Genomic DNA, 23,965 nt, shown 5'->3' with positions numbered 1-23,965 from the left:
CCATCCTGTGGTGGAGTGATGGTAACACGAAATGACATCGCTGGTCCAAATGATTTTATGTGATATTTTGATAATGTTGAAATCTACCTGATCTGTTTTCCCATTTGAGTCATTTCTTTGGGGGGGGGGGGGGGGGGGGGGGGGGCTGCAATGTTAAAAGCCCCCTGTTACAAGTTACAAGAGTTTCACACTCAGATCTTACTAATAATAAGCACAGGGCGGCCAGAGTACGATCAGAAAAATGTTCAGCAATGATCACTGATAAGTTTCATATTAATGTTAACCATTATAAACTCTTCTTCTCTGAACTTATGCTCTGGTATGGATTTTACTCAACAAAAACCTTTCCTTTCCCTTGCGCCTCATGACTGTTGGTCACACCACTGAATTTCAGATTTATTTTTCCAAAATGAACCTAAAGAAAACTTTTCAAAGGTCTTGGCATTTTCTGGATTCACAAACAACAAAACACAATGAAAACAGTTAAGCTCGTTGCCCTTTTGAAGTGGATAAAAATACTGGCAATGATGTCATTGCGGCAAAAGGAGCAATTCGTGACGGACACTTTGAAGTATCCAACCCAGTCTGACCAGCTTTTCTATTCCTTCCACAAATGACTCCAAAAACTCTTATTTACAAGAGAAAAAGTGTTACATCTTTATATTGTACTTAGAATAATCTGTTATTGACATGTATTCATCACCATGTATGCCACACAGCAGGGCCTTTTCTGGAAAACCTTTGATTAGGCAAGTCCTGATGTGGATATTTCATGACCAACATAAACTTTTCCTTCTTTGGTTTTTCAGTGAGTTGACCTCTCTTGTGCATTCTGGTCTGTTTGAAGCTATCTGCAGGTACATTAGTACATGTTATGTATAAAAGAGTGAAGCAATATTCCTCCTGTGGAACATGATGCACAATGCAATGTGCAATGAGATGAAAACACCACCAATGAATGAGATTCAAGTGTCAAAATTGGACTTAGAAATCATTGTTGACAGATGAAAAGAGAGACTTTGGGCCATTGTTGACACGGGCTACCACTTTGAGTCAGGTGGAAGCTTCTCGTGTTGAAGATGGATGGTGTCAGTTTGTAACAGATGTTTTCCTCAAACTGTGGTTACGGAAAAAAGAATTATTTTGAATTCAGATTACAATATTTTTTCCTAAAGCTTAAGAACTTGTGGGTTCCTCACAAAAATTAAACATCAAACTTCTTTGAACAGCATTTTGGAGGCTTAGCTGCTGCTTCAGAAAAAGTTGACTGAGCACAAATCAAGAAATTGACACACTCATTGAACGGAGGCTGCATGCAAATTATTGAAAAGTGGTCTGAATGCCTGAGTGCCTTTGAGGGGCCAAAAGCAAGTAAATTGACATTTTCTCTTTACATTTTTCTTCCACTTGTTCTATAGAGAATAAAAAATAAATGTGGGATGAATTATAAAAGAAAATAGTTATTAAGGAATGTAGCTGAGCCTGCACACTATTAGTTGCCCAAAGATTGTGAACTCATTACTCTACCTTTGTTCAACATTCAGTTTGGAGATTCAGTGATTGCTTGATTATTGTGCCAACAATGCAAAGATGATAGTCAGTCTGAATGGGTCATGACTCAGCCTGTTATCATCTGAAGTGCAAGGTTTACCATCCAAACAATGAAAGTATATTTGTATGCATTTGTTTATCTCTTTTAAGATCTTTTGGGATTGGCTGAGTGATGGATACAGTTACAACATGTGTAATCAGGTAACTTGATTTATAGAGAATTATGAGAGAGAGAGGCGGTTTTAGTTTTGTTGTATCTTGTAGAATTGGTGTTTGCAGGCCGTTATTGGTTGAACAGACAGATTGCACTCTTTGCATATTCGTCTCATTTTGACTACTTTTCAGGACATATAATCAGCTGCACGTTAATGTGTTGGCTGAATTTGTGTGTACCTCAGTTATCTTGTTATTGCATGTTCTCATCCAGTTTTTGATATAAAGTCCTCTGGCAGGTGGATTTTTATTACAGATATTTTGGCCCTCTTGTGGTGGGCATCTGGCATTACAAACTTCGTTTGGGAAGTGTCATGTGACCCTTTTCAGGCACATGCAGCTCTCTTCACATGTTCATAAACTCAATGAGTGTTGTTTGATTGACAAAATGTGATTATAATATGAGGATCTTACTGGAAGAGACATAGACATCCATCACTAAAGCAGCTCAAAATGCATCATAAAAAAATATTACACGTAACATGCATTCCCTGCCTCACTTTAGTAAACATACAGAAATTTAATCAGTAACATGTAACGAAAATATCAAAAGAAGAAGTAGAGGATAGAAGGATTTGGTAGCCCAAAACAAAGTACAAGTAATAAAAATACTTCTGAATTGTACTCAAGTACTTAATCAAATATGCTCGGTTATTTTCCACCACCAAACTTCTTCATGAGAGCGTCACACCCTACATGTTTATCTTTAAACATGTGTCCTGTTTAACCAGTTTCATTGTAAAGCACATTCAGTCATGAGAGGTAGTGTGCTGCATGGAGCCATATATTTAGCTGTCAAGCAATAAAGATTAGCACAGAATTGTACATAAAAGGCTTCTCATGTACTGTTTTTCCTCTTACTTTTCTGGTTTTTCATCTGGTTAAATTTCTGCTACTATTGAGTTGTCAGATACTACAGTACGGTTATCACCACTCAGCATACAGTATCTTTCTTTCATGCAGCCCTAAAACTCAGACCATATTTAAGAATAAACTATTAGCGTTGAAAGTTTCTGGAAACCATAAAAATGCATCCTCTGAGCTTTTATGAAACAATAACCCAACATTTTTTCTGGGTTATACATCATCAGGAACCTGCAGGCTATGGGAACACTATAGTTTGTATCAACTACTTTTGCTGCTTCAACAAACAATGGTCTCACATGGGACTCTGAGGAATCTTGATTTAAACCCAGCTCTCCAGGGTGTTTGGATAAGTGAATAAATCTCATACCTCTGTACATTACCTCGAACATTTGCTGAGAAAAGTTACAAAAAAGTTGTAAATGTAACTCAGATTTTACCGTTATGGCCAGAATTTGCTATGTCTGACGTCCTTTGCACTGTGTGAGGTGTCCAAAACAACTCTGACTTCCAAGTAGTGCAAGTAGGTCACTATCATTGGAGCCTTTTTAACAGTACAGTCACTGTGGCTCTGATTCAGGTTTTATTGCTCCTTCTTTAGGGTTACTAATTACTGCTGCAACTGTATTCTTGCTTAGTTTAGAGGGTCTCTGAAGTTACCTGTATTATAGACTCCCTTTCCATCAGACTTACAATCAATTATTAAATCCGAGAGGATTTTTTTTTCTATGTGAAGCTGCGACGCAAACATACAACACACAGGCCATATGCGTGAACCAGAGAAATCTTTGATCTTCACAGTTAATTCTATAGCTATGCCAATGCAGTGTGGCTTATTCAATTCAATTCAAATTCAAATTCAAAAATACTTTATTTATCCCAGAGGGAAATTAAATGTTGATGTAACTCAATTAAATCAAGGAGTTATTATAGATGCTGATGGCTGTGGGCAGGAAAGATTTCCTGTAGCGGTCCGTTTTGCATCCAAACTGAAGAAGCCTTTGACTGAAGAGACTCTGTTTTCCAATAACAGTCTCATGGAGAGGATGTTCAGGGTTGTCCATAATTCTCTTGATTTTATGCAAAATCCTTCTTTGCATTATTGTCTCCAGAGGTTCCACAGTCGTCCCCAGAACAGAACCAGCCTTCCTTATCAGGTTGTTGAGTCTTTTTAGGTCCCTGGTTCTGATGCTGCTGCCCCAACAGATGACGCCAGAGGAAATGACGCTCTCAACAACAGACTTGTAGAATATCTGCAACATCTTGCTGCAAACCTTGAAGGACCTTAGCTTCCTCAAGAAGTACAGTCTGCTCTGTCCTTTCTTGTAGATGGCTTCACTGTTGTGTCTCCAGTCCAGTCTGTTGTCCAGATGAACACCAAGGTATTCCTCATTATATTCCTCAACCACCTCCACTTCTTCTCCCATGATGGAAACAGGGTTTGATCTGACTCTGTTTCTCCTGAAATCTACAATCATCTCCTTTGTTTTGTTAACATTCAAGATGAGATGATTGTTCCCACACCTTGCCACAAAGCGGTCCACCAGCTCTCTGTACTCAGCTTCTTGTCCATCTCTGATACACCCGACAACTGCAGAGTCATCTGAATATTTCTGTAGATGACAGGAGTCTGACTTGTACTGGAAGTCTGAAGTGTACAGAGTGAAAAGGAATGGTGAGAGTACAGTCCCCTGTGGTGCTCCTGTGCTGCTGATCGCCTGGTTAGACACACAATTCTTCAGTCTGACAAACTGTGGTCTGTTTGTCAGGTAGTCTTTAATCCAGGTGATTGTTGAGGCCTCCACCTGAGTCTTTCAGACGAAGCAGATCAGGCTGGATTGTGTTAAATGCACTGGAGAAATCAAAGAACATGATCCTCACAGTGCTGCCTGCTTTGTCCAGATGACAGTGGGTTTGTTGAAGCAGGTGTATGATAGCGTCTTCAACTCCAACTCCATGGCGATAAGCAAACTGCAGGGGGTCCTGATATGTGCTGGTTTGCTTACACAGGTGGGTCAACAGGAGTCTCTCCACGACCTTCATGATGTGGGATGGCAGGGGAACAGGTCTGTAGTCATTGATGACTGAAGGGTGGGTTTTCTTTGGTACTGGAACCAGACAGGATGTCTTCCACAACAGTGGTACCTTCTCTTGGGTCAAGCTAAGGTTGAAAAGGTGTTGCAGAATCCCACAGAGCTGTTCTGCACAGGCCTTCAGGACTCGGGGGCTGACACCATCTGGACCTGCAGCTTGTTCAGTCTCTTCAACTGCCTCTTCACCTGACTTCTAGAAACAGAAAAATGGGAGGGGGAGGCAAAGGGGACAGCAGCATCTCCTGATTTGGTTGAAGACAAACTAGTGGAAGCAGAAGAATCCATGACTGAGGTGGAGGTGGAGATGTTACAGGAAAGCTGTGAGTCAGAGGAGGGTGGGATGTCTCTTTGGCTGGGAACAGGAGGGGAGGATGGTGAGCTTGTTCCTGAACTGAACCTGTTGAAGAATGTGTTCAGCTCATTTGCTCTGTCCAGAGTTCCATCCATCCGATCCTCCCTCTGCTTGAGGCCTGTGATCTTCTTCATTCCTGACCACACATCTCTGATATTGTTCCTCTGCAGTTTACTCTCAAGCTTCTTTCTATACACCTCCTTGCTCTCTCTGATCTTGACTTTGAGCTGCTTCTGTATACTCCTCAGTAACTCCTTGTCTCGCTCCCTAAAGGCTCTTTTTTTCTTGTTCAATAGTTCCTTTAGCTCACTGGTGATCCAGGGTTTGTTATCAGGGAAGCATCTCACTGTTCTGGTGGGGATGGTGTTGTCCACACAGAAGTTTAAATAGTCAGTCACACACTCAGTCATGGCATTAATGTCCTCTCCATGTGGCTTACAAAGAAAAATCCAATGGGTTGCATCAAAACAACCCTGTAAGGCTTCTTCAGCTTCCTGTGACCACTTTCTAACAGTCCTTTTTGTGACAGGTAGTCTCTGGACAAGGGGTTTATATGCTGAACAGAGAAAAACAAGGTTGTGATCTGATTTACCCAGGGGAGGTCTTGATTTGGAAATGTATGAATCCTTGACATTTGTGTAAAACAAATCCAATGTCTTGTTTTCTCTGGTAGAGCAGCTGACAAACTGTTGAAAAGTTGGTAGTGTAGCAGAGAGTGAGGCATGATTAAAATCACCAGATATTGCCACAAAAGAATTGGGGTGTTGTGTCTGTATCTTAGCAACAACGGAACTGATGACATCACATGCAGTGTCGGCAACAGCTGAGGGTGGAATGTAAACAGCCACCAAAACAACACTGGTGAACTCTCTTGGCAAATAATATGGACGAAAACTTACTGCCAATAGTTCAATGTCAGGACTGCAGAGACGACTCTTCACAGTAACATGTCCTGGGTGACACCATCTGTTGTTGACAAGCACTGCCAATCCACCCCCTTTCCTTTTCCTGCTACTCTTTAAATCTCGATCTGCTCGTACAGTCAGGAAGCCCAGCAGAGAGACGCTGGAGTCGGGGATATGATCCTGCAGCCATGTCTCAGTAAAACACATAATGCTACATTCCCGATATTCTTGCTGAGTCCTTGTCAAGGCTAGAAGTTCATCCAACTTGTTAGCTAACGATATTACATTGCCCATGATGATGGATGGCAGAAATGGTTTGAACTTATTCTTTCTCTCTGTCCTCTTTGCTCCTGCTCTGCATCCACAACGCTTCCTTTTCAATTCCAGTGGGATTTCTGGCTTCAGTTGTCGAATTATTTCTGCTTTTCCAATGTTAATCAGCTGCTCCCTGTTGTAAACCACCCTGTTGCTATGGTTATGCATCATAACAAAAGAGCAAAATATACAAAAGTATTGGGAAAAATCAATCCAGCTGCACAGCATCCAAGGCAGGAAGGAACAGTTGTCCAAAAAATGCAATTTCTTCCAAGAAAAAACAGGAATGAAATTTAGAAAAAAGAAAAAATCTCAATGTGAGGTACAGAGCTACTCCAACGTGCTGCCACCCTCAACGGCGCATTCTAGAACTAGAAACGACATTGCATGTTGTTGCATATTGGAAGCTTTTGGCTTTTGGTTTTCTTTTTTTTTTCTCTTTGAAAAATAAATTCTGAGTGTTTCATAACTCATTTCATTTGAAATTATTACAATTGAAATCAAAACTAAGCCTCACTGCATCTTTAAAGCGGTTTTGTAAAACCAACCCATGACCTTCAAATGTTCCCTATTAATTCGTTTATAGAAATGATATTGATTTACTTTTATTTTGAGATGACTTGACTTGATTTGTAATTTTTTTCTGAAACATGATCAAAATGATTCCTTTTGATCTCTTGCCTCTTTTGCTGAATTCCTTTTAAAGGAATTCTGCCAAAATGCAGGTTATCCCAGCGACCCTATAGCTCTTGGTACCTCATGGAAGCTATTTAGATATGGCCACTATACAAATAAGCTCTGGTTCGGGGTGTTGTCTACATTTTCTTGTTTTCTGTGGATAATGGAAATACAGCCTGTAACGAGGTCTACTTTCATGAGATTCATGAATCGCGGAATCAGAAATGTTTATTTTTTCCAACAGTGACATCAGCCTTTCTCCCCACTGTTTGCTCCATCATTTGAAGGCATCCTTTCAAGGATGGGAAGGGTGGGGGGCGGGATCTCTGGGTAGGGAATAAAGCCACAGGCATCTGTTAATACTAGCGTAGATGTATGTTGATATTCACTGCAAATCTTGAAATTGGATTGACTTCCTTTCGCATTTCTGTGTTATTTCCGTGTTATTTTATTTTTGTGGCAATAAAGCCCAGACGAGTGTCTATAGATAAAACAGGAAAAAACGCAGGAATTACAAAACGGCTTTAAAAACATTAGCAAAAGCGCTTAAATGATCGTGTATTTGTCTTATTAACATCTACTACACGGCCTGTGGCCTAGATACGTCTCGCTTTATATCCAGATGATGAGAACAGGGGAGAGATATTTTCTTCATATGGCAGAGATGGATTTAAAAACAGCCACATCAGCGATGGAAGCTCTGGTTCGTATCAGCGTGAGTAGCTGCTTTAAATGTCTGATTTTGTGTTGTCACTGAATGTTTATCGAAATCAGGGTGAGAGAAGACTGCAGCGTGGATTGCACCGTGGTTATTTTCGAACCCAGATTAAAAGGTTTTAACGCATATGGTGCGAGATTGGATCTTAATTCTTCGAAATGAGCAGAAATGAAACCGACGCTCGTTGATGAGATGCAGCTATGGAATGTTAAATATCTAATGGTAAAACAGTATGGGTGCAGACTGAAACGACAACGTTTCTTTTTTGGGGGGATCATTGGATGCTCGTTTCCATGGAGACGAGATGCAGGACTCCTGGTTGCTGCTCAGGATGGGGAGAAAACTGTGCCCGGATGCTGCTGGCAGCAGTGGCCGTTACAGTGGCAGCCTTACAGAAAAAAAGGTGCCAGCGGGGCGGGCGAGGGGGTGAATATTTTCATACTGTCGAATCAGCCACCGCGGCCCATTTCCTCTGGAGCCCATCTTACACCTCGATGCTGGCAATATAGTGCTTCAAACCCCTCCCCTATTTGCTAGAGACATCACTGTCCTGATGCGGGAGATATATAGCCTACGTAGTCTACTGTCATGGCGCCTAGATTCCAGGTGAAGGTAAGGATGCGCCTCTTTTACGCCCTCACCGCGCCGCCGCTGGGCAGTAACAGTGCGCACAGGCCATTTAAGATGGATGCGGAGGGTCACTGTTTGCCGTGGTTTCTTTAGCCTGTAGGAATCGTAGTAACCTGAAACTGCGTTTGGCTTAACTGCTAGAGGAGGAGATAGACAGGCCGGAATTGACATTGGAGAATGACACAGAGAGACTGAGGTGGACTGAGGGAGAAAGTAGGTAATTGTGATTATTCGGTGAGTCCAATTTGATGCTTCAGGCTATGCCAAGGCTAATTTTTTTTCTCCCCTGAAAAAGCCTGAGCTAATTTTGCCTCAAAGATGTATGTAACTTAGCTATATTATTCCTTGGAAAGATTGGAAAGATGCTCCTGTCATCAGTCACCATTTATGAGTGACTTTTGTCGTCCCTTAATGTCCTCTTTAGAGTGTGCTCACCGCTTGTGTGTTTTATGGTGTGCTGTGACAAGTCGTCCTGCTGCATCACATCACACCACAGACAGAAAATTCCCATATTCCCTGTGCAGCATAGCCAGTCAGTTTAGTTTTGTCCTCATTTTGACGTTAATTCCTTGTGTCTGTGATGGCTGCAGCTGGGTCTGCAACAGTTTTGTTTGAAGGTTGAAATTGTGTGTCAAGGGCATCCTGTGAAGCAAGAGAGCCGGCCTGCCCGATTTAATGTGTTCCATCTGTGCTGCACTAACAAATACTGACTGAACACAAAACCTGACTGGTAAGATGGTATTAGCGTTATTATGGAACTGATAGGACCTTTGTCATTTCTCCAAACGGCTGTGGATTTAAAGTGATTATAGGTGTGAAGTCACAATTTTCTGCAACAGCCTGTGAGCTGTTCTGCGAAATCCATGTCCTTGAGTGTGGCTGTGATGTGCTAGCTGCTCCAGAGATCCAAATGTACACTCGCCCCACAGCTCTGATGGCTGGGGTTTCATAGACTGAAGGTACAGGTTCAGTAGCTAATGTTAGAAATAATTTTGCACAGTGATTTAGACCACTAAATGGACAAATAACACTCCCACTGTGTGTCTTTGTATCGTTCCCCTTCGTAGGGGTGTGTACTGTGCCATAAAAGCCAACAGTTTCTCTACTTTGTAGGAAGTGTGTTGCATTAATGACACTGTGTTTCTTATGTTATGGATGAATTTGTGGATTCTGATCTGAGCCAGTTGTCATTCTGGCCTGATGTATTCAACACACTGTTCGTTTTGCACATTTATAACATTCACATGAGAAATATGATATAAATATAGTTAGTTTTCACAATGTCATAAAACCGTAATGTAGCTGCTAGTTAAGGAGCCCATGTCATATGCATACGTCATACGCTCATATGAGGGACTGTGGACTAAGGGATACATTGGTTGAATAATTAACGTTTGGTCTTTATCCATAATTAACCAGTCCTGTGTCGCCTTTCTCAAATAGCTTTTCATATTGGCCACTCTAAGTCCTGTCTTGTTATCTCCTCTAACCTGAATGCTCTTTAGGTATTGAATATTTTGAAATATTAACTAATGTTTTAACTAAATGTTTTAATATAACACAATTCCTTATCAGCAACTCTTACTTCTCTTTGATATTCTATTAAAGGTTCAAGGTACCAATTTTTCCTCTAAAGGTTGAATTTTATACAAAATAATTCCATCTTAGGGACGATTCCCTTAACAATTCTTCATCTCTTTGCTTCCAACAGTCTAACATGAAGAGCCTGGAGCATGAGTTGCACTGCCCTGTTTGTAAGGAAATAGTAAAACAACCCGTGGTGCTGCCATGCCAGCACAGTGTCTGTCTCTTGTGTGCTTCTGAGGTCTTAGTGGCAAATGGCTATCCGCCTCCAGAGCTCCCCCCAGAGCCCAATTCCCCAGCCTCCACACCCAACACGCGCTCACCTCGTCAGGCACGCAGGCCGACTCCTAAAGCTGAGCAGAGGCCCATTGACCGTGTGCTACGATCAGGTAGGGAGTGCCTCTTCTTTAGAGTCCATCTGAATTTGATCTCACAAAGGGAAGAGAAGGGGAATGCTTTAATTAGTTCAGTTTTCCTTCCCTCCCTCTGCTTATAACTGCTTCTTTCTTTTGATTTGAGGTCCCCACCCGCCTTCCCCATCCATGCCACGGTCTCCTGGATATGGGACGTATCCAGGACGCCGCCGCAAGGAAGGCCCACCCCTGGTGATGATGTTCCCCTGCGTCCCCTGCGGCCGAGATGTTGAACTAGGAGAGAAAGGCCTTACTGACTGTCTCCGCAACCTCACCTTGGAGCGCATAGTGGAGAGGTTGATACGACACAAGCACGCAAATCTGCACACATACCTCAAACTAATAATGAACGGAAGAAAGAAAGACATGCACATAAACCCCACACCTTCAGTGCAGATGATGTCAAGGTACAAATTTAAAGAAATGGATGGCTCCGACCTGAAAAACAGGAGGATCGGGAACATGTCCAAATCTAATTGCCATTATTCAGCAGCAGCTGAACTGTGAAGAATCCTGCACAGTGTGCACTGCAACATATTGTACAGTAGCAACCCTTAATGACAGTGTTTTTCCACAGTCTAGCAGCTTTCTGTTCAGTTTCTCACCACTTTGATACTGTTAGTCTCAATCACCCACTGCACCTCTCACAGGCTTCAAAACCTTTTATAGGAGTTGAATTATTTTGAATTCTTATTATTTTTATTATTTTGAATTCTAACTTCTTAATTTTTACACTTTTGATGACCGGATGTCCTTTTGTGAAAAATATATTTCATCACAATGAAACAAACTAGATGGATAAATGCTAAACCAGACTCTTTCTCTTTCTACCGTCTGTGCTTTCTCTCCACACTTCAAACAGGTACAGACACACAGTGAGCCTGGGCAGTGTTGCTGTGATGTGCCAGTTTTGTAAGCCCCCCCACACTCTGGAGGCCACTAAGGGTTGTGCTGACTGCAGATCCAATTTCTGCAATGAGTGTTTCAAGCTCTATCACCCATGGGGAACGCCACGGGCACAACATGAACATATCCAGCCAACACTCAACTTCAGACCAAAGGTACTGTCATACACTGAGACACTTATTGCTAATTTTTATCTAGATATGAAACAATAAACTCTAAAATGATAACATAAAAGAAAATGAAGACAATTTCTGTGCATTGAGCCTGTTGGTACCACTTTTTTACAGTTTCCAGAAAGTATTGATGCATTTTTAAATTGACAGTGTATGTACTTGAATAAAGTAAAATAATTCATAGAAAATGGTAAAATTATGCTATATAAGTCATCTCAAGTCTTCTCAATTTAATGGGTTTGGAAATCTGGCAGAGGATGTTTACATTTTTCCACCTTTCTCTTTGTCTCATCACTGTCTGTCCATACACATGCACTACAGTCCTTTACTTTCCAGACATGTTTTAGAAGGACTCCATACAAATGTAGATTTTTACCAAGCCAGTTACCCAGCTATCACCTAGAATATGAGTGAGTGAGATGATGTGTAAAGACAGCAACAAATTGCATTTACTGCAAGCGGCATAAGAGTTGCTGCTTCATACCTATTTTCTTCTGACCTGTATGTTACTTTCCATTTGTCCATTGATTCTGCAGGTACGAACAAATACTTGTGGTATTGATAGAAAAACAAAAGCAATCATTATCATTTGTGGATGATTAAGTATCAGTGGCTATTTTCAAGATGCTGTAAAGAAAACCTGGCGACCCAAGTGAGAGCAGCACCTACGAAGAAAGTCTTGACCTAATTCTCTGCCCATTTTCCTGAAACTCTCCACTGTTTGTGTGTGGAAATGGCAAATGTGTTTCTATGTGTGGTCTTTGTTACACTAAAGAATGAATTTAGCATTTTGGCTTCTTGCCTTGGGTAAAAGTACTCTTCCTCTTATTGAGCTCCTCCTGGGGGATACAGATGAATTCCCAGGAGAGAAGGGATATATAATCCCTCCAGCGAGTTCTGGGTCTTCCCCGGGGCCTCCTCCCAGTTGGACGTGCCCAAAAAAAACCTCCAAAAGGAGGCGACCAGGAGGCATCGAATCCAGATGCTCGAACCACCTCAGTGGACTCCTTCGATGCAGAGGAGCAGCGGCTCTACTCCCTCCCTCCCGGATGGCCGAGCTCCTCACCCTATCTCTAAGGGAGAGCCTGGCCACCCTCCAAAGAAAACCCATTTCAGCCGCTTGTATCCACGACCTCATTCTTTCGGTCACTACCCAGATCTCTTGAGCGTAGGTGAGGGTTGGAACAAAGATTGACCAGTAAATTGAAAGCTTTGCCTTCCGGGTCAGCTGCCTCTTTACTACAACGGAGCGGAGCAGCGCCCTCATTGCAGCTGACGAAGCCCCTGTCCATCTGTCTGTTTAGTTTTTGTGTTATTAAGATGGATGTGGTGCAGAGTCGATGTTTTGACCTAATTGTCCGGTATTTTCAGGAAATGCTTTTGTTATCCGAGCCACATAGATAAAGATAACACCAGGGAGCCTAAAAATAATAAAAGTAGAAAAACATGGCTTCTCTCTCTCTGTTTTCTCTCGCTGATGTTGGCTGTTTTACAAGTTAGAATGACGCATTTCCCATACATCTGTATGTTACAAAGATTTGCTTTTTCTCTCCTGAGGTAAAGGTGAAGGAATTATTTCTGATTTAATGTCCCTCTCTTCTCCAGGTCCTGACCTGTCCGGAGCATGACCAGGAGAAGCTGCAGTTCTATTGTAGGTCCTGTCAGCGGCTGCTCTGCCCTCTCTGCAAACTGCGCCGCATCCACGCTGGACACAAAATCCTCCCAGTGGCGCAGGCTTACCAAGCTCTGAAGGTATGGCTGTGAATCTGACAAAGACAAAATGAAAGGTTTGCAACAACAGATAGTCATAAGAAATCTACAGTTATGTATAAAAAGGCACACAAGCTTGATGTCAGTGTTCATATGAAGGTGTTTGTTCTGAAACCTCTTTGATTTATGCCATTGATAGATTTGTATCCAGATTTTGAAACAGAATTATAATTATACAGGAATTACTCTTGAAAAGCAGCTATTGATATACCAGAGACTTGTAAAACTAAAGCAGATGGACTAATACAAAGTTAGTTTAAAGCTCTGTGTAATTTTTAATCTCTGTGATGTGTTTTTTTTTTGTTTATTCAACAGGAAAAGATTACTAAAGAGATAAACTACATTCTGTCCAACCAGGACACAGTTCTGGCTCAGATTACCCAGCTGGAGAGTGCCATCACTCAGACTGAGGTGATTCATTCTTTTGACTGATAAAATGTTACTGAACATCAATTAGCAGCTTAATGTCATAAAACTGTTGAAGCTGCTGTATTCTGGTTCCTTTTGGTGGTTGTGGAAATATTCAACTTCAGTCACATTGACTGAAATAATTGCTTTTTTATCCAGAGCAAATTCTTCAAGTTTGTGTAATGTAGAAATAAATATGCAGTTTGAGACAGAATAGCACAATGATTAATACATATGGAGCCCGAGTGTGCGGCACTTTTCAAAGATTCTATTGAACGTATTTCCAGTGAAACTGCAACTTCCGACAATTCTTGCTGTGCTTCTTCATTTTCTGTGTATTTACCACCCAGCCAAACATGAAGGATTTAAACAACTGGCAAATAAATAAAGTTTGGTTTTAAAGAGAAACTGTGGGCGTTTCCACTGAGGACACTGACAGATCTCTGAACAGCACCCATAAATAACTTTTGGTTACATTCCATCTTAACAACATTGCATGCCAGTGACATTGTTAAATTGTGCAATTAACATTAACATGGCAGGTTTGTGGGGCTGAACAGTGGTGTGGTGGTTTGCACTGCCTCACTGCAAGAAAGTTCCAGGTTTAAATCTTGGCTGTGGCCTTTCTGTTTTCCCCATGCATGGATGGGTTCTCCCTGGGAACAACAGTTTCCTCCCACAGTCCAAAAACATGCACGATTAATTGGTGATTTAAGATTTTAATTTGAGCCTGCGTAAGAGTGAGCGTGAATGGTTGCTTGACTCTTTGATGGACCGGCACTGGTTCAGGGTGTGCCCGCCTCTCACCCGATGGCAGGTGGGTTAGGCTCCAGCCCTCCCACAACCCTGATATGGATTAAGCAGCTATAGAAGATGGATGGATGGATGGCAGGCTTATCTTGAGAACTGGCACTCAAGATCTCAGCTGATATAACACAAAAGTGGCAGAGTAAGGGAGTCAACTCGGCCATGATAAACTGTGGCAGCCGAGCTTCTGTTAGTCCCAGCTGTCTCCGGTGAGAGTCTGTAAAACTGCCAGGTGAAAAATTAAGCTAGTTTTGGCTTTGATCCTCAGTTTTACATCATGTGTCAAGTATAGCAACAAGCGCTTATGAAGTTGTAAATATTTTATTGTTTAGTTAATGCACATGGGGAAATTATTAACCATGCATCCATTGCATTGTTAAAAATCAGTATGTCTATGACAACAAACTTGATGCACACATGCTTTTTGAAAGTAATTAATCCGCTTTTGTGTATTTTAAACTCTGTAGTTTTAAGCAAGCTCTTTAAGGCTTAATGAATCCCTGTGAAGATGCATTGTTTTCAGATGTTTGAACTTGTCTGTGCGTGTTATTCGTCACCAGGTTAACAGCGTGTCAGCCAGAGAGCAGCTGGCTCAGAGTATCAGGGATCTGACTGCTGCTCTGGCTGAGCGTCACGCCTCATTCACCCAGGCTCTGGAAGTGGCGCGACAGAAACGAGGCGAAGCATTGGCTGCTCAGGTGGCGGAGAGACGGGGCTTGATGGAACATGCAGGGCTCATGGCGTTCACCCAGGAGCTGCTGAAAGAATCAGACCAGCCCTGTTTTGTGCAGGCTGCTCGCCAAACTCATAACAGGTCTTCTATTTGTTTATCTAAGGCATAGACAAGTTCTGTCATGACTTATATATTTCACTATTAGAACAGGGGATACGCTCATTGGTTCCATTAGCTGTATGACAGCTTATTATGCTAATAGAATGTATATATATAATTTAGAATGAATGTTTTTGTGGCAGATGTTCATGTTACATATGTCATGTGTGCTTATGCAGCTTAATATCATCAATGATGCTGGCTAAACAATGTTTCTTTATTATTTAGCCATTTTTTCCTTCTTGTATTTATAGGATTATTCAACTTTTAAAGTCTTTTGTTTCCTCTGACCATGCTTTTTAAAAATGATATTTGTGATTAAAACTGTGCATAAATTTATCAGAAAAAGGAAAAATGTCCTTTTCTCTGCTTTTGAATCTGCAAGCTATTTCCAATTTAAAGCACAGTTTGAATGTTTTTGATTGATAATTTTGCACAAAACACCAACTTTTTGGATATAGATGTATACGGTGTGCCATGCTCCCTCACATTTCTGATTGTTTTAGAACTAATCATTGAATACACCATTGCAGTAAGTAGTGTGTTCTCTCACATTACAAAAGTCAAACTCAAAGTAGCTTATCTCTTATAAACACTCAACAAATGTGAATTGATCTCAAGCAGAAAATTTGCTCATCTTTTATTTTATCCCTCCCAGCTTATCAGTTTGTGTCTCCAGCCCACCCATCTTGTTGAAAGAAATGTGGAAGCACTGTCTCTCCTCTTAACTGTCTTCCCTGTTTTTGATTGCACCAGGCTGAGTAAAGCAATTGAGAATCTCCAGCATTTCACCTTTGCTGCTGATCCATCCTTCAGACACTTTCAGTTGGATGTCTCCAAAGAGCTCAAACTCCTGACAGAGCTGAACTTCATCCAGGGTGAGAAGGGGAGCGGCGAAATGAAGGGAAAAGAAGGGCAAGGATGAGGGTGGAGAAAGTGGATGGGTACAAGATAAGGAAGAAAATAAGGAGGAGACTTGTTTAATTAAGGGTTTACTCAGTTTAAGCCATGATTAACTTTTCATAGAAACCCCACATTAACCTTATTCTTGTCGTAGCTCCTCTGGCTCCAGTCATCGACACTCAGCGCACTCTGGCCTATGACCAGCTCTTCTTGTCCTGGCGACTGCCCCAAGAGTCTGCACCCGCCTGGCACTTTTCAGTAGAGTACCGCCGCCGGGGTGTGGTGCCAGGAGGAGCGTCCAGAGGCGGGATCAGAGGAGGACTGTCTGCTGCCCGTTGGGGCTGGCAACGACTGGATGAAGTGAGTGGAAGCAGTGCTGTGATTGACAGGTTGGAGATGGACAGCGTGTACGTGCTGCGAGTGAGAGGCTGCAACAAGGCGGGCTACGGGGAGTACAGCGAGGAGGTGTACCTGCACACTCCACCTGCACCAGGTGAGGGTACACTCTGAACTTTCTGGTTGTCAATACCATGGAAAGACTGCACTGAATCAACACATGGACAAAAAAGAAAATTAGACTAGTTTTAATGTAGGTGCGAATCTCTCAGTTTTCTTGCGGGGAAAAAACATGATTATGTTTATGTGTTTCTTTTACATATTTATTGGTTATGTATGGAGCTGGATCATTAAGTTCAATTGATCATCCAAAAATGTTTGTAATTCCGTAAAAAAAAAAATCTTAAATCTAGGTACAGAAATGTGAACTTCATTCTTTAGTAATTTCATGGTATGAGGTGAGTCTTTCCCTGCTCTGCTAAATGAAAACTCAGCAGTCAGAGTGAGACAAATAGGGCCAGTTGTATCCTGGCTGCCCTGCAGTGGAGGGTAAGCAACACAAGGAAGAAATTTTACTCCATGGCAGACATTACTCACTGACATCCATTTCGATAAACTGTTTGGTTTAGTGTCATGTCAGCTTCACAAATCCAAGTAACATAGGATAGATAATATACAAAAGGAGGAAATTTAATGTCATGCAATGTGGTAAAAATCTGCAGAAAAATAAACATTTATCTAAGAGCTCACAATGCAGTGATGTTGACTCAGATACGTCTATTTTGGTTGGTTTAAACTCTTTGGAGTAGATCTGTATAATTTCAGGTCTATATAAATATATGAACTTTTCATGGCCAAACTAATGAAGTGACTTCTCATAAAAAGTGTCTGTGACTCACTCTTACTTAAACATGAGTTATCACAGCATGGGTGTTTCTGTTTCGCCCCCCACTTAATCTCAGTAAGCTTTTAACCAGGAAGTAATTGTGCATATATACCGTACCCGTTCTTTGTTAACAATGAGATTTTTGATAAAAATTTAGAGCAGCTGTCATGCAAAAACATTGATTCAATAAACTTGGTTCAACTTTAGTATTTGTCCAATATGATATTGGGGCTTTAGGAACTTTTAAATGATATGACTCCTCTGGCCATTAATCTCTCTGGATTTTAGTCCCTTTGAACTCTTTTCCTATAGACTCAAACACAGAATGTTTTTTATATCTACTAAAGCTTTTACTAAAGTGCTGGTGACTGCTGGCCCAGCTTTATCAGTGGAATTTTACTGATCTCTTGGGAAATCCCTGCCCCACCATGCGGCAGTTCTAAACAAGATTGAAGTTAAATTCTCTACAGCTATAGTCATCTTTGTGTGATTATTCTTATCAAGATTCACAAGTGCTATGACAATATTGCCAAAGTTGATTCCCAAGACATGAGAAAGTGATGTAACGTATAAACCGTTAAACAGGTTGTATGGAGAGGAGTAACCCAGCCAGTATAAACAACTTTTGCCGGAAGCACACACAGGTGTAACTATCCAGTAAATGTTTCTCAGATCAAAAAGGTCTTTGTGCAACAGCTGTGGAAAGTATGGAAGGTCAAAGCTTTTTTTTGATAGATCATCCAGGGGTCAGTTTAACTTTTTTAAACTTTATTAATTGCTCTTACAATTATGGTGCTGCTCTTACAAGATCTCATGTTTCAGCATCCATGAAACGCTGTCCTGTTTGGTGAGACAACATTAAGAGCTTTATTTTGGCTGATACACACATTTCTTCACCCCAAATAAAAAGAATGTGATTTATATCTTCGACCTGATTATGCAGACGTTTTCCTGCTGACACGCAACTGCACGACAGTTACAAGAAAATCTCATTACATCCACACACACTGAGGAGCAGCTCCTGTGATCAGGAGCCACTCACCTCGTCTCTCCTGCTATTATTTATCATTTACAGTTAAAGCATTAAAATATTTACCTGGGTGAAATGCTTAAAATTCATTATCTTTCTTTTCTTTCTCATTCCCATCTTTTTTTTTTACAGTTCTCTCCACCTCTCTCCTCATTTTCAGCGCACCATCTTGCTCTTGATTTCCTTATCTTTCTCTCATCTTTTGTTTCCATTTCACAGCTTTGTACTTGTCATCTTCTACTGTGCCACTTCCACGCTGCCAATCAACATGCCTCCTACAGAACGTAAGAAGTGCATTCATCCCTTCGCCAACTCTCTGTACCCCATACCACATAAGTCTTTCCTCTCTTCCTCTTTCTGTATGTGGCCATCCCACACAGCTTCTGTTATCAGACACCCACTCATCCCTCTGCGTCCAATTTTAACTCCTGCCTTGAGATCCGTCTGAGCACTGATGAGGTTTGCAGTTTGTTAAGACCTGAAGCTTAACAACATGGATCTGATTCAGATCTAGGGGCTTTTTAATGGTCAATTTGAGTGACTGGTGAATTCCTTGTGCCCCTATTGGCTGTTTTACCTTCCTGCTATTCTCCTTCTTTTCCTCCGATAAAAAAACCACTTCCCACCGCTTAAGCTTTATGGTGATACGTGCTGTATTTTGTTCCCTTAGTCATCAATGTATAGATCGATGTCCTTTTCTCTTCCAGTGCTGGTGGGAGGAGGTGCATGCCTGTTCTGTCTCTCTCCTCTCAGTTGCTTTTTTATTCTCCTCACTTCTCCTCTCCTCGCTACTTTCTGACTAAAAATATGTACAACTTTCCTTCTGTCGCCTCCCCAAATTCACCTCTAAAACCCCTATGTCATATTTTGTAATGCATCTGTCTTTTTTCATCTTTTTTCCATGTCTCTCAATTCTTCTGGTCTCCGATCTCTCCCTGTTTTTCTCCCTTCCTGGTTCTTTACTCTGGTGTGTCCTCTCAGTGCTTAACTTCTACCTGGACTCTCGCTGGGGTCTCCATGCCGACCGGCTGGTCGTCAGCAAAGAGCAGCGCGGTGCTCGCAGTGTCCCCGGCCTCTCTCTTCTTCAGGCCGCTGACCATGCCCTCACCTCCTGTCATCTGACTTCTGATCTTCTTGTCGGGGATGTAGCCATTACACAGGGAAGGCACTACTGGGCATGCTCAGTTGAACCTGGATCTTACCTCGTGAAGGCAAGTTATTTCTAGCTCTCGTGCATATGGATGGCAGTGCTAGATGACATTTATGGGAGGAATGCAGTGGTCAAGAAGGACCATAACTATGACCGAATTTATATAGGTTTAGATAGTTGGGTGTAGGCCCAGAAGTCTCTCTGTAGGCAGTATTGGTGAATTGAATTTGATGCGAGCTGCCGTGGGTAACCAGTAGAGTTCAATGACTAATGGACTGACTGTGACCTTTCTGGTTGATTAAAAGCCAAACGTGCTGCCATCTGTAGGAGTTCCACTGTGCATGCTAGGAATTACAGTTCTATGGACTGACTCAAGAGCAAAAGAAGAGTCAAACTGTGGACTTAAAAATGTTTCTAAGGTGGATTGTTTTGACTGGAATGTATTAATATCTTAATTTGACTTTATATTAAATTACAAGTTTATACACAACATTTATGTTGTTTTTGAAATTGTGTTGTGTTGTGTATGAAATTACCAGCAGAGACACACTCATCCTCTCATGAAAGGCGTCTGCTTCACTTTAAATGATTTAATAAAAAGAGAGGTGGCCTGATTGTGATTTACTACAAAATAAATCTGAAGTTAGTTGCCTTTGTTCTTCTCGAACAGGTGGGAGTTGGTCTGGAGTCCAAACTGCAGGAGTGGTTTCACCTTCCACAGGACATGGCCAGTCCCCGGTGAGTAAAGCAGACAAAAAAAAAGAAGAGGATCTTGTGTAAATAAATAAACAGTAAGAACATTAGAATAACCAGTAGAGAAGAGAAGCTTGAAATAAAGATTGGAGATAAAATAAAAATATATTTGTTTGCATATGAGATGAAAATAAAACCCTGTAATATTTTTACTGATAGGCTTATACTTGGCTTATACTTAAATGTATGGTTCCGTATGTGCTATTTTAAACCTCAAGACAGCAGCAAGACCATTATTATAGGTTTTACCCGGGACAGAGAAATCTAAAAGATGTTTCATGGGCTGAACGTTAGGCTTTACTTATGGTTTTGCCTCAGTTTGACTTGACTTGACAGAGGAACTTTGTTCCGCTTGAGTATGACACAGAGTGCTCTCAGAAGATTGTATATTATCCCCTTAAATCTCGTTAAATTGAGATATTTTTTTACTCATACTGCTTTATCGAAGCTGACAGAGATCCTATAACATGTTACCAGAGTGCAGCATGTTATGAGGCAAAAGGAGTACAAAAGACTTGGAAAGACTTGATAAGCAGATGAAGAAATAGATCAAACATGTCATCCTCTTTTTTCTAATTTGTACTGTTTCTACAGTTACGACCCAGACAGCGGCCATGACAGCGGAGCAGAAGATGCCCTGGACTCTGCACCACCTTTCTGTTTCCTCACCATGGGTATGGGTAAAATCTACCTGCCCCAGCACAACTACCACCACCACAGTAATCAAGGCAATGGTAATCGAGACCCCATCACCAACGGCAATGGACCCTCCTCGCCTTCAGGCATCACCTACCCGTTGCCGCCACGGCTCGGTGTGTGCCTTGACTTTGAGAAGGGACGCGTCACCTTCTATGATGCCCACTCTTTGCGAACCCTGTGGGAGGGTCATGTGGATTGCTCTGGCCCAGTGTGCCCTGCCTTCTGTTTCATTGGTGGAGGGGCGCTGCAGCTCCAGGAGCTGGTGGCCAATCGCAGTGCAGATCAAACTCCGGTCAGACGGGTAACCATCCAGCCCCGTGGCTCTAATTTGAACAACAACTGATGCCTGATCTGAGGTTTTAATGGTAATCTGGAATGTATTTGTCTATTGTGAAGTATTTACTCAGCTAGAGCGAAAAGTTAGACATCTCAGCGATTTTCTTTTGTATTTGATTTTCTTGGATAAGAAGATGTTTCTATAGCAACAAATATGCAATGTAATTATGTTTCTTACATTTTTGTTACACGCAGTTTTGCAGGAATTATTGCTTAAGCAGTGTCTGGTTAATCCAGCACTTATTACAACATGTAATTATATCTTCTGTGCTTGCACTTATGGCCCGGCTATATTGCATACATTTATAAAGCTAATGTAAATAAAGTGCCACAGAGTTTTGTCTCCCCTGTAGAAGCTTTCTTCTGTCATTTCTTGTCTTTAATCTTGCTTTATAGATATGGACATTACATGAGTGCAAAAAGAATATTAGAGAATATTTTATTGCATCCATAAGTAAATCTGTGTTTAACCACAGTTAATGCTAGTCATGCAGCCATTATGATCTCAACCAAAGTTATTGTTTTTCTGGGATGTCAATGAGGGAAATTAGTGGTATAGAAGAACAACGAGGCAATGCAGCAATTAGAGGCTCCAATTATACCTCTGCTGCACAGCTAATCACTAGTTTCCACAGTTCTGTTTGTGCATTGCTGTTTCGTATTTCAAAGACACGAGTCTGATGTTTGTGTGTGTGTGTGTGTGTGTGTGCGCGTGCGTGCGTGTGTGTGTGGGGGCACTTGTGTGTTTAATTCCCTGAGCTCTTGAGAGCGTGTGGTTTGACTGATAACAACAGCGACTGGCTGACAATAAAAAGTTGTTTTCTCGCAAATATTCTTTTTTTTTCAAACTTTGCTTGATTGTAAGTTAATGAGCAGTGCTTCTAATGAAAAGAGTAGGAGATTAACTCAGTGTAAACTTCACCTGCTGGCAGAATGTTTGCAAAAGAAAAATGGATTAAGGAAATAAACACTGAATAAATCCGACTTGTTTAAATGACAAAAACTCCTTGTCTCCTGTCTCTGTTGCCCTTATGAGTTCGGTAAATGTTTCAACTGTTCGGTTTGACCACTAGGGGGCAGCAAAACACAGCAGAACACAGAGCCGTATGCAGAACACTAAAGACAGTCCAATCTCAGTTGAAATCACTGCAGAGTGTATAATGGTCAGAATGTTATTATTTGAGAAGAGGAATGAAATTTTTTATCATTGGATGTTTGATAATCATCTAGTTTTTAATAAGCCATTTATAACCAAATTTTCTCCTTGAATTCTTACCGATTTACTCATACATACAGAGAGGTAGCAATTTGAAGGAGAAGTCTGAATAAATGGGGTGAGAAAAACACAAATGCGGCTGTCGCCTGACACAGCTGAAATGCATAGTGCAGTGTAGCAGTTACCATCTAATCATGCTTTAGTGCAAAAGTGTTGAGCCAGCACAGTTTCCAGTTTTTTCTAATTTTATGCATCTCAAATGGCTGGTGTTTTGAAAGCAGCAGTGTTTAAAGGGACACCTGCATTTAAATGTTTAAGAAAGAGGTTTTATTTTTGTATAAAGACATTAAATTGTCACACTGCAGTTTTGTTAAATCTGGCATAGTGTCTAAAATGCACAAAAATTTCCATTTGTGTGCTATAATTTCAATCCAGGAGCAAGTGTCACGTTATGAACAACAAACAAATTCCACCCAAGGAGGTAGAAGGGGTGGTGTTGGAACAAGTGGTAGCACTTTTGTCCTAAAGACAATGGTTTTTAAATTTTTTTCTTACCTTTTTTTTTTGCCTTTGAGACAACAGCTTTAATTTTATAATTTCACACAAGTCCAGTGAGGCAGGCAGAGAAACTTTGGTCAGTGTTAGAAAACAAACGTGCAGCCTTTCACACCTTTAAACCTGCACACTGGAAAAACTACATTGAATGCATCGGCCGCCAAGAGGCACTGACAAATATGAGGCACAAGGAGCGTGGTTGTGACCCTTGTGCTTGTGCATTAGTGTGGGATTTTAGGAAAAAGAAAAAAGCAGTTGTTCCTGTGGGGACTGAGAGTGTCCAAGCGGGATGTGATCAGATTGTTGGAGTATAAACAGTCCATTGACAATTACATAGGAAAGGATTTTAAAGTAAGGTTCCAGTGCATAAACCTCTCATTACAAAGATGAATGCGCATTTGAGAGGTCAGCGGTGCAAAAAACGATACAGAGATGTGGAAAATAAAAGTATAGATGAGTCATCCCTCACTTTATTCTCTGCATTTGTGGCAAATGCCAAGAGAACAATACAGGCCTGAACCACAGAATTTTACAATGACAGAATTCAGCGACTCTGTTATGCTGTAACTGGTGCTTTGGGTCCACTTGTCCTCTCAGAGGGAAGGGTCACTGAGAATCAATACAAAGCTGTTCTGAATGATCATCTTAATCCTATGATGTAACAACGTCTCTCTTCCAGGATGACAATTTTCCCCATCTGCAGGGCAGGGAGGGGTCACTGAAAGGTTGGATAAGTTGAAAGAGATCACCGGGGCCCTTCCAATCATCCGATCTAAACCCAACTGAACACCAACAGGGATTAAAACCTAAAATGTTTGACAGAGCTCTCTACTACCATTATCGAATGAAGAAACATCTTATGGAAGTAACAGTCAAGTCCCAAAGCACA

The 23,965-nt window shown here is 41.3% G+C and overlaps 1 protein-coding gene across 6 annotated transcripts; it reads left to right on the top strand.

Annotated features, from left to right (window-relative positions):
• The first annotated feature begins 7,314 nt into the window (after nt 1-7,314).
• On the top strand, nt 7,315-22,294 carry trim46b (tripartite motif containing 46b). Of its 6 annotated transcripts, none has more exons than XM_075449814.1 (12): nt 7,315-7,674; nt 10,031-10,292; nt 10,423-10,612; nt 11,179-11,377; nt 13,001-13,147; nt 13,481-13,576; nt 14,941-15,194; nt 15,969-16,090; nt 16,270-16,608; nt 19,349-19,578; nt 20,188-20,255; nt 20,865-22,294. In XM_075449814.1, the coding sequence occupies exons 1-12, from the start codon at nt 7,594-7,596 to the stop codon at nt 21,310-21,312; spliced, it is 2,436 nt and encodes an 811-aa protein (XP_075305929.1). In that variant the 5' UTR covers nt 7,315-7,593; the 3' UTR covers nt 21,313-22,294. The 6 variants fall into 6 exon arrangements, with proteins under 6 accessions (XP_075305929.1, XP_075305928.1, XP_075305932.1 ...); XM_075449813.1 differs by having other exon boundaries at nt 7,315-7,686; XM_075449815.1 differs by lacking the exon at nt 7,315-7,674 and adding an exon at nt 8,049-8,301.
• Nucleotides 22,295-23,965: the final 1,671 nt, after the last annotated feature.

The sequence above is a fragment of the Odontesthes bonariensis genome, chromosome 18 (genome assembly GCF_027942865.1).
Source record: "Odontesthes bonariensis isolate fOdoBon6 chromosome 18, fOdoBon6.hap1, whole genome shotgun sequence".
Classification (NCBI taxonomy): Eukaryota; Metazoa; Chordata; class Actinopteri; order Atheriniformes; family Atherinopsidae; genus Odontesthes; species Odontesthes bonariensis.
The sequence above is the reverse complement of the archived record's forward strand: the minus strand, read 5'-3'. Positions and strand labels throughout refer to the sequence as shown.